Source organism: Phaseolus vulgaris, chromosome 2, assembly GCF_051622355.1.
Source record: "Phaseolus vulgaris cultivar YP4 chromosome 2, ASM5162235v1, whole genome shotgun sequence".
Classification (NCBI taxonomy): Eukaryota; Viridiplantae; Streptophyta; class Magnoliopsida; order Fabales; family Fabaceae; genus Phaseolus; species Phaseolus vulgaris.
The window spans coordinates 404,621-416,229 of NC_143499.1; the positions used below are offsets into that span (position 1 = coordinate 404,621).

Consider the following 11,609-nt stretch of genomic DNA (forward strand, 5'->3'; position numbering starts at 1 on the left):
GAACGATAATGTTTCAAAGAGTTATCCTTCAAAAAGAACGCGTTAATACACATACGTGTTTCTAGATTTTGTTTTCTTAATCTCTAATCTCCTTCATCTCATCATTTTTTGTATTTTTAATTGAAAATACTAAACAAATAATCTATAGTTAAAAATAAATTGTATCGCAAAATAAAATATTTATCTAATATTTTAAATATAGTTTATTATTTTATTACTCATTTTAATTATAATATATCTCATATATTAAAGTAGATTTATTTATTATTAATTTAAAAGTATTTATCATAAGGATGACAAAGCAGGGCGGGCTGTGCAGGCCGGTCGCGGGCCTGTTGGTAAAAAAACGCGGGGTGTGTTGACCTTTTCAACCCGCAAACCCACATTAGCCCGCAGCCCGCGCGAGCCAGCAGCGGGGCGGGCTGACCCGCTAACCCGCAAGAAAAAAAAATTGGCACTTAGCAGCAACAGGACAACGTAATTAGGTTTTCACACAATTTCAAAGAAAGAAACACAACACAATCGCGTCAATAATGTTTTTGTTTAATTTTTTGAATTAATGTTTATGTTTAATGTTTTAGAATTAGGTATTTTTAATGTTTTGGAAGTGGAAGAATGGTGATATTTGATATTTATCTTAATGTTTAATGTTTTGATGTTTGACTATGTTTGAAAGGGAAGAAAACATATTTAGGTTTGATAGTAACAAATATATAGGTTTAATTTAACAATTTTTTAAAAACAAAATGTAAAAAAAATATTTAATTTTAAAAAAAAAACGCGGGCCAGCTCTTATGCGGGGTGGATCGAGAATTCTAGTCCGCAATAACTTTGCGGGGCGGGCCAACCCAGCCCGCATTTTTGCGGGTCAAGCGCAGGACGGGTCAATGCGGGGCGGGCTGACTTGCTTTGCCACCACTAATTTATCATGTCTATTAGACACTTAGTTTAATGCTTATCTAAATTATGTGGCAAACACACTAAATTTAATTTTGTAAAACTAACATTAGTCAAAGTTAGCTTTTATGTTTAGTGAATTAGTGGAGAGGATTTAGTGGTTGTTGTGATATAAACCAGGCCTGTTTTGTTTTATCAATATATCATGATCAAAATGTTTAAGTGCATTGAAAATAGCACCTACTTAAAATAATTAAGAATCCCAAAGTTTGGCACAGATATGTTTGTACTGTTTTTCAAAATTAAGAATAAAAGTTAAATAAGGTGAGAAATCCCTTTTTTCCCATAAGAAAGAAGCTAAATAAAAAGCTTTGAAAGACAATAGCAGCTTCCCTTGTTTGTATCCAAAGCCAGTATAATGCCAATTATCACCACACTCATTCCAAACAATGCCAACCCATGCCATGCCTTTTTTTTATAACATATAAACAAATCATCAATATAATTAACAAACCTTTATTACTTTTGTACTACTAAGTCTCCCAATTGGAAAATAAAACTTAATTATGGTTAGCTAGAACCAAATCCATCACAATTCACAACATGGAGGTCTCTAGTGTGTAGTAATGAAATAAATGGTTGGGTTGGCATTATAGTGGTGGTGCTAATAATAATAATCTTGAGCATATAGCACTAGAAGTCGCTTTCTCTTCTGCGTCTTCCCCTCTGAATTTATATTCCTACTTTCTATGCATGACATAATTTGTTTGTTCACCAAGATACATTGAAAACTCCACAAATCAATCTTTCTCCTCCTTCTCCCTATGCTTATCTCTTTGCATTTATATATCCTAACCGTGTTAAACAAAAACGCTTCTGTGCCTTCGGTGCCTCTGGACGGTGAATATAAAAATATACCTCAAAACGCCATCAATTCTATCACCAAATTGCAGGGCCATCCAAACTTATTTATTACTTTGTAACAAAGTTTGACTAGCCACACACTAAATCATTGTACATACTATTCAAATTATCTAAAATTTATTATAGTAAAAACTTATTAAATTTATCAAGTCATTCACATTATTATTGGATCATAATATTCAGGGAAAAAAAGCACGTGAAATAACACACAATCACGAATCAATTGGACAAAATAAATAACACAGGATCTAATGTGGTTCAGTTGTCAACTGTAACCTCAATCCACATGGATAACTATTAGGTTTCATTCTGTCATGTTGCATACAAAATTACAAGCACAATGATATCTTTAAATAGAGATAATAATGATTAAGCCCACCATCATGATGTATAATCAGTCAAACTCAATTGGTTTTAGGTTTATACCCAAAGTTGACAGATTACCGTATAAAATCTCATATACTAATACATACAAAATCTTATAAATCAGTTAAGAAGATCATGTCATGTCCTGTTTTATAACAATCATTAAACAAAATTACAACAATCATTAAACAAAATTACAAGTACAATTATCTCTTTAAATAGATATAATAATGATTAAATTTACTCACTAAACATAATGTCTAGTTAGTCCAACTTAATTGGTCCTGACTTTATACACAACCTAATATAGTTGACACATTAATACATACAAAATCTTATAAATTGGTTTATAAAATTGAACTAAATTTAAAATTTATTTTTTAATAATAAACTAAAATAATAGAAATAAGACACATGAGAAAAAAATTTACTTAAAAGAAATAAAAAGAACTTGAAAATTTAAATCAAGGTTTCTGAATTTCCAAAGTCCTTTTTCATTTGCCTTCTTCTTCTTCCTCTACTTTCTACTTTCCTCTGCAAACCAGAGCACGTTCTCTGCGGCATTGCCATTATCATAATCCAAAACGGAAGCCACAGAGGTTCTTGTTCCTGCCATTTACGTTATCATCATTCAAATGGAAACCACTGTACCTACTATAATCCATATAATGCCACATAAATTATAACATCACCCACGCTCTCCATTTTCTATACTCAAAACGTCATTAATATTTCGCTACCTATTTTACCATCTCTTTTTCAGCATATCTTGCATTCAATTTATTTATTTTTTACTTTTTTTAAAATACATTGATTTCTCCGTTTGTGTATATATATATATATATATATATATATATATATATATATATATATATAGTTATTAGAGTTTTCTTTTAGTTTTATGATTATTTTAATATTTTTAATATGAAAAACCATATTAATAGTTAATATGATTAGTTTATTATGAAAATATGATAAAAATATTTATTTATATTATGCCTTTTTATTATGATAATATAATTTATGTATTAAAAAATATTCTGTAATCTCAATTTCTTTTAACGGCCGGATTTTGAAAGTATTTTTCCTATTTATCTATCATTTTTAAAATCTAAAATAACATTAATTTTTCTTTAATATTTAATCGATTTATATACATAACTAATATTTTTCCTAATATCAGTGTATTGTTTTGGTGACAACACGAATATTAGTTAACTTTAATTAATTTTCACAAACTACTGTGAAAGAAAACAGTTCATTCTCAAAATATATTAGTATGCGTGTAATGTTTGGTGTATTGTCATATTTAACATTAATTTATTTTGGTTATCTTTGATTTTATTTAAGAACATTTATTTTAACACGTACAAAAGTAGAGATTGCTTCCGGCAAATTCTTCATACATTTTTTCTTGTAATTTTTTATTTCTTTTTTAGTTCCAACATATTTTTTTAAGAATAATAAAAAATGTGTTGTCTTCTTCTACTTTCAATTACTTTTAATTGGTGGTGGTGGTTTGATAATAAATATTAGTGATAGAAATAAGTTATTGAATTATACAATCCAAAATATTTTTAATTAGAATTATTGAGCATACTCTCTGTAAAAAAAAAGAGTAAAAATAGATATCTTATCATCAATGAATTTTAATTTTATTTTGCAATTGCTATCTAAGTTTCTGCTTAACAATTTTTGGATGAAGAAAACGCATTGGAAATATAGTTACATTTCAAAGTGGTAAATATTCTAGCATGTTATTTTTTCTTCCTTATATCGTTTTGCATCCTTGAACAGAGGTAGTTATTGTGAAAATTAGCAAAGTCGTTAACCGCGTCGTGCTTTTAGATTAATGATTTATTAAACAAATAAAAATATATAGTTTGATAAAACTAGCCAAAACTTATTTTTTTTATGGTAATATAGGATTTAAAAAAATTAAAATTGACTTTTAAGTATAGAAGAAAGTAAAAAGGTGGAAGGTGGAAGAAAAATTTGTCATTGTTTTCTTTAACTTTTTTTTTTCTTTTCTCTTTTCTAAAGTAACTTTTTAAAAACAGTATGAAGTTATAAGTATTAAAAATAATCCAGCATTGTCTAATAACGTGACTAAGGTAAGTATTAACCCCAATTCGATCGGAGATTAACCTTATAATGATTAAGATCAATAACGATCATAGCTTAATTAGAGATTAATTTTAGAAGAACTAAAGATAAGTAAAATTAGTTAAGGGTTTAATAGAGTTAAAAATGAGTTTTTTTCCTATCACTTCAAGTTTTTACCCTAAAAAAATTATTTGTAGTAATAAAAGTTTTTTCATTTTAGGAATTTGTTTTCTAGTATTTAGGATTTTACCTCAAAATAATTTAAGGAAAATCTTCTTACAAGTACAACTTAACTCTAACTAAAAAATAACTTAAATACTCTGATTTGATACCACTTAAACTTATAAACATTAATTGCAATTTGTAAGTGAATTTTTTAAAGGATGAGACAAATTTGAAATGTTAGTTTTGAATGTTTGAAATCGTCCTATGTGAAATGTTTTTAAGATTGAATTAATAAAATTAAATTTTAAAAAAGTTAATAATATTTTGAACGGTTTATCATCAATTTCTAAGAAAATAATTTCAATATATATATAAATATATATATATATATATATAAATATATATATATATATATATAAATATATATATATATATATATTAATGATATCCTTAAGTTAAAAAATTTAGTTTTCTTCACTAACTTTTTTTTTATTTTTATATTTATATTTATATTTATATTTATTTTATATTTAGAAGACCTACATATAAATTGATCAACGTTATACTTATAGCAAATTTATTTTTATCAAAATATTTCTAGTAGATGTGAAATTTGTAACGTGAAATATGTAACACAACAACCTGTTAAAAATGACTGGTTAAATAAATTAAAATATATAAATTATATATTTTAACCAACGAAAAGCAAATTGGTTAAATAAGAAATAAAGAAAATCTTGATGTATTAAAGACAAGGGAGAAGATTTTTTTTTTTATTTGAATGAAGAAAAAAATCTTACAGAAAAGAATGTGATTTGATCAAAGAAAGTTACAAGACTAAAGTTATTTGTCTGCAATTTACACATATACAATACACGCACATCAAAATCATAAAAAAAGTCAATTATGTATCCAGTATGATGTAAAACTTCTTAATAACCATTTGGTTATTTGATTTTTTATAAACATTAAAATAAATACAAAATCTTATAGAGTCATATAAAGAAACAAATCTTATAGATAAATAAAAAAGATGTTCTTAAAGTATACTATAATTACTGGGTTAATATAAAGAATAATAATAAAGGTGGAAGTAATTGTCCATAAATAGTAAAAATGGAAAGATATGTTGTTTGAAACGAGCGTGTGGCATGTATTTTGAAGAGTTCCGTCACCTCTCAAAATGAAACGGAAAAGAGGAGTAACCAGAAGTTTAGCTTAAGCATATACTTATTTTGATGTGATGAATATGAAAAGATTTGATGCAGTTAGTGTTTTTAGGCAAAAAGAAGAAAGTAGAAGGTTGTGAAGAAAGCAAAGGGAGACATGTGCAAAGAATTTTCCAGAGGCAGAAACCTGCAGTGGTGACCCTTACAATGATAACAGCACCAAGGACTCCTTCATTCACACAGTAACCACGCATATTAGTGGTGTTATTATTAGTAATTTTTGTTATCAATGGTTAATTATTGTTGAGGAAATAAAAAAAAAGGGACTAAATTTGGTATATGATATTAAAATAATTTTGGCATTAGGAAAGTAATAATAGGAAAGGAGAGAAAGAAAAAAGAGAAAGAAAGGGTAGGCAGCATAATAAGGTGTTTTATTGGACTGTTTCGCTTCAAACGCATCTATCGCTTCCCCACCTCTTTCTACTACCACCACTCTTCAAACTTAAATCTCCTGCTTCTGCTGTTGCCTTTGCTTCTTTCTTCCATTTTTCTTCCAGCTGTTCCCATCTTTATTTCTCTCTTTCTCATTATTATTGCCTTTTTCCTCTCCCCTTCACCTTCATGGCTGTTCAAGCTCAATACCCCTCCAATGTACTCTTCCTAAACTGCAGGTATGCCTCTTCTTTTCCATTCAATTTTTCAATCCACCTTCTTTTCCACAACATAACCATCTATATGCAAATTGCAGCAGCAAAAGTGGAAAAGAACCGCATGACTATTCTTTGCCGGGAGAACTCCTTGATCATAATCAATCTCCTATGTTGTTCAACAACGGAGGTACTTTCTGTGTCCCAGATGAGTGCACGACCTTTTTAGCCTATTGGGATAACCAATTTGAATTATTGATGAAACAGATAGTAATTCTCGAAAGAGAGGAAGAGAAGGAACAGGAGCTAAGGCCATTGGGCCAAACCTTGTGAATTCGTTCTCTTTACAATCACAATCACCGCAGCTCATAGAACTCACTCAACTTCATAATCAAAATGTAGTCTCCACGGGGCTGGGGTTATCCTTTGGTGACCAACAGCAAAGACAACAACTACATCATCACCAACAACAACAACATGGGTGTCACTCCTCTTCTTTCCTATCTCTATTATCGGATGGTTTGACCTCGCAAATCAAACAACAGCATGACGAAATTGACCAATTCCTTCAAGCCCAGGTACCTTTCCTTTTTAAATTTCTATGCTGCACTTGTGTTATCAAGAATGGAGTTTGGGTTTAATCAAAGACCTGTTTTTTTTGGTAAACCAACGTTTCGATTTTTATTGGCAGAGTTAGAAAAATATATTAGTTTGAGAGTAGCGATGAATTGTGCAGGGCGAGCAATTGCGGCGGGCATTAGCGGAGAAGAGAGGGAGACATTATCGGACGCTGCTAAGGGCAGCGGAGGAATCAGTGTTGCGGCGGCTGAGGGAGAAGGAAGCGGAGGTAGAGAAGGCGACGAGGCGCAACGCGGAGTTGGAGGCACGCGCGGCGCAGCTTGGCTTGGAGACCCAGCTTTGGCAGGCCAAGGCGAAGGCGCAGGAAGCGACGGCGGTGTCGTTGCAGGCGCAGCTGCAGCAGGCCATTATGAGCGGCGGCGAGGACGGCGCGGCGGGAGGGCTGTCATGTGCCGGGGGCGAGGCGGAGGATGCTGAGTCAGCATATGTTGACCCGGAGCGAATTGGTCCGAAATGCAGAGGGTGCGCTAAACGGGTGGCTACGGTGGTGGTTTTGCCGTGTCGCCACCTATGCATCTGCGCTCAGTGCAACACACATTTTCGGGCATGTCCCGTTTGTCTCACCGTTAAAAATTCAACCGTTCAAGTCTATCTATCTTAATTTTAGTACCAATTCACATGCCTCTCCTTCAAAACTAAACACACCCAAATCAATATCTTATTAAACAATAATAATAATAATAGTAATAATAATAAAAATAAAATCAAATAAAATGTTTTTTTTCCTCTCTTTCTCTAGTTCCTATCTTTTTAATGAATCCAAGGGGAATTTTTTTTTCTTTCTTTCTTGTTGTACATGATTGAGAACAGAATTGAGAAGGCAGGGTGACTCATTTTTTATTTTTTATTTAACTTTTTAACCCTCCTTGAGTTTTATATTTCTTCTCAAGAGCACAGTTAATTTAATTCCGTAGGTGATGTACATGATGGGCACGTGGTTATTATTGTTTTTTTTTTTTTATAGAAATAGTATCCAATAAATACATTTATTGGATAAATACTTTGAATGTGATGCCTTTCCAAACTCAGAGTGTCAAGGTGCTGTTGTCTCCATTTGGATGTCAGAATCTTGCATAATTAGAAAAAGTTTGGTTAATTTGGCATCCATGCCACGAATAATTTGAAATTTGGTTTGATTTGAACAGTGAATGAAAAGTGAAGAACATTGGTTGGGCAAATAGTGTTTGAATTTACAAGGGCACACAAATTGAATTGAATTATGGGATATGGTTTTGGTTGTGGGAAGGGAACCAATTCATGGACTCCACTGTCGGCTGGAACACATTACATATCTTTTTCTCACTTTAAACAATTTTAATCTTTCAATTTTCTCCCTTTTTGGGAGTTTATTTAAATTATGTATAGTATTATTGAAATTTGTTAATACATGCTTTAAATGACCCTAAATGCGTAGTAGAATGAATCACAAATTTATATCAATAATAAATCAAAATTAAGTTTTTCTTCGTATTTTTCTTACCATCTTGAAATCTATTTTTATTTCAACTCTTCCACTTTCCCCTGCACAACCACCCTGAATTTTGGAATGGCCACATGGGACACGACCACTTTCTTGTCATGACCTCTGCCAACCATTTTCTTAACTTTAAATGCAATTTTTTTTTTCTGAGCACGATGACATGGTTACTTGGTACCATAGACCACAATATAAAGAGGCTTTAACAGTGCATGTAATTGTACTTTCTTGCTCTGCAATTAGTTAAGATCAAAAGTTATTTAGTGGTAACAAAGCGACTCCATAAAATTGTATTTTTTTAAAATTTCAATAATTTAAACAACATCCAAGTTTTTTAAATTTATATATTTCTTCTCTTACATAAAAGAAAAAGTATATAAAATAGTACAATAATTGTATGAAATATCTCTTGGTTGCATATGAGCCGAAAGAAAAGGAAAAAGTTGAACATGAAAAGAAAATTGCAAAACCATAGAAGAAGAGAGACAATAAATTGTGTAGTTTAAAGGGAAAAATATGTAATTCAAAAAAATCAAACTTACTTTCCAACATCCAACAGTTTAACGGTCATAAAAGTAGTATTCAGTTGTCGTTTAGTGCACGAAACCTGAACATTTACCAAGATATTAACTTCAGAAAAGCCCAAAACATGTCATAAAAAGGCCCATGTGAGTTTGGAGTACTTGTCCAGAAAACATTGACCCCATCATCATTCTTCTCAAATCTCTTTCCAAAATGTTATTTTTTTTTGGCTTTCATAAACAATATCTCTTTAACCATATTTATAATTTTCATTGCTTTTTGCAGTATGTAACATGACTAATCGCTTGCTTTTTCCCTTTTTTTTCTTGCTTCATCTACCCAAATCCAAGCTTTCAATTAAAGAAAGTTAAAGTGGTGCACACATAAGCACTGAACTGGTAAGTCATTATTATTACAAACACTGGCAGTTCAAGTGATTCTCTTTTAACATAGATTATCTAAATTTACTATTATCCAAGCTTTTAGCCAATCCATGTACTCCAAAGTCAATAGGAAAATGACAAAAACAATCCCTCAGTTTCAACTTCCAAGATTTGAAAAAACAAATACAATCTTAAAAATCAAAATTGACCTTATTGCTACTTGTAAAACCAAAACGAAAGAATCAAAGAAGAAGAAAAATACTATTCGGCCAAACAAAGAGAATTGAACAAGTCTCAGCATCTCATTTGATGTGAAGTCTTCTATTAAAAAAATACCATTATTATATGGATAGACACACAAGTTTAAAGCTTCCCATTTCAAAAATCTTATTATGATTAGTATTCTGTGATTGATTATGGAACACAAATTGAAAACAAATTGTTAGCCAAAAACTGAGAATAGGGTAGGTGTTATTAATAGAACAGAGTCAAAAACAGATTATATATATCTTAGGTCTACGTATCTATCCATGGAGAAAGTATTTTGTTTTGATATTACATGTTATGATAATAATACTGAGTGGTTATGGCACTGACTCGTATGAATATTACACAGACACCATTATCAGATTATCACACATGTGATCACACTCCACCTTGTCCACGATGCTGTCCCTAAATTAATAATATATAATTTTCTCAATTATTACTGTCGAGTATTATATCTAAGACATTAAAAGTATTTTTTCTAAATATGTTATGTTGTTCTTGTTCATAATGCACAGTGATACATTTGATTATTATTGTTGTCTAAATCATCTGTCTGAAAAAGTTTGTGTCAAATTTGGTTTCGGCAAGAGTACGTAACATGTAAAAGAAAATGGTTTGTTGTGAGTGAAAGGTTTACATATCAAACAAGTTTGTGACGTTATTAATATATGGATGGATGCAAGGTCCTATTCCTAGCGTTTCATTCAAGAGGATCATGATTTGCTTTTGTAAAATTGAAGTCATGATCGATATTGATGATTGCATTCAAATTAATCTTAACTAGTGTGAACCTTATTAAAGCCTTGTCAGATTTTTCCTGTGAGTGAGTGAATAAAAAAATGGCACACTTTTGTATGATCCAGAAAGTGCAGGAAAATATGATAGTCATGAAATAAACTACTACAATTAATAAGATAAGGTTTTCACGGGAAGGAGTTCTTAATTAAAGAAATTAAAGCATTATTGATTATTGATATTGATTCTTATAGGCTCTTGCCACGGATCAAATGCATGATCTCAATAATAGTGTGGTGTGGCCCTTTTGGAGGGATCCGATTCATGATTCTCTTGTGCGATTCTTGTTTTTGGCATGTGTAACACTTTCTGTAAGTCACATTTGGTTTTTAAATTTATTCCTATTCGGATTTATATTCCTTGCCCTTTAAAAAGTATAATTAAATTATCTTTTAGTTGAGATTATAAATTTATTATCATTTGATTCAATGATTAATGTAACATTATATCATGTGGTACATTTATACGTATCTATAGTTATATAGAAAGAAAATTCTTCATTATACAAATTTATTTTTATTTAATTCTTATTAATATTTTATTTTGAATATTTCAATTATTTTTATTTTTAATTATTTACTAAATAATTAATTATTCTTATAATTAATTAAAAATTGGTTTTTACTAATATATTGTCATTTTGTAAAAAACAATTATCAATTTTAAATTTTAAATATAGAGTAGTTTGTCAAATATGGAACGAAACAGTGAAACACTTCTTGCAATCTGAAATAATTTTTTTTTCATATCTTCATCTCTCTTAAAAATAATTATGGTTTTTATTTCTTCTTATTATTTGATTTACTTGTTATCCTTTTTATTATTTGATTTTTTATTTCTTATTCTTTGTAAAAAATACGAATATAAATAATGATAAAAATAAAAAATGTAGATACATAGGTGTAAACTATGTTCCCGCTAGTATATTGCTAGAAAATAGTGGTCGCTAGAAATTAAATGTGAAATGGTTGAGTTTGTTAAATTTGTATAGTATATGTTGTTTTTGATCTGAATGGGTTATGGAATGTATTTTATATGAGATTGAAAGTTTTGAATGGTAGTCTGAATTGAATTGTATTATGGATCCTTTGAGGTATAAAGATTGACGAATATTTGTTTGATTTTGAGTGACTTTGATTTAGAGATAATGAACATATAGATATATAGGTTGACAAAGTATGTCTTTGAGAGTACCTCTACAACTTTGAGTAAAAAGATGTTATTTTGATATTATAGGTTTTTGAAA

General features: G+C 30.0%; 1 protein-coding gene across 2 annotated transcripts; it reads left to right on the forward strand.

The window, feature by feature from the left end:
- Positions 1 to 5,593: 5,593 nt before the first annotated feature.
- Positions 5,594 to 7,763, forward strand: LOC137809957 (BOI-related E3 ubiquitin-protein ligase 1). Of its 2 annotated transcripts, none has more exons than XM_068611024.2 (4): positions 5,594 to 6,301; positions 6,379 to 6,467; positions 6,545 to 6,855; positions 7,014 to 7,763. In XM_068611024.2, the coding sequence occupies exons 1-4, from the start codon at positions 6,252 to 6,254 to the stop codon at positions 7,515 to 7,517; spliced, it is 954 nt and encodes a 317-aa protein (XP_068467125.2). In that variant the 5' UTR covers positions 5,594 to 6,251; the 3' UTR covers positions 7,518 to 7,763. The 2 variants fall into 2 exon arrangements, with proteins under 2 accessions (XP_068467125.2, XP_068467126.2); XM_068611025.2 differs by having other exon boundaries at positions 6,039 to 6,301; positions 6,382 to 6,467.
- Positions 7,764 to 11,609: the final 3,846 nt, after the last annotated feature.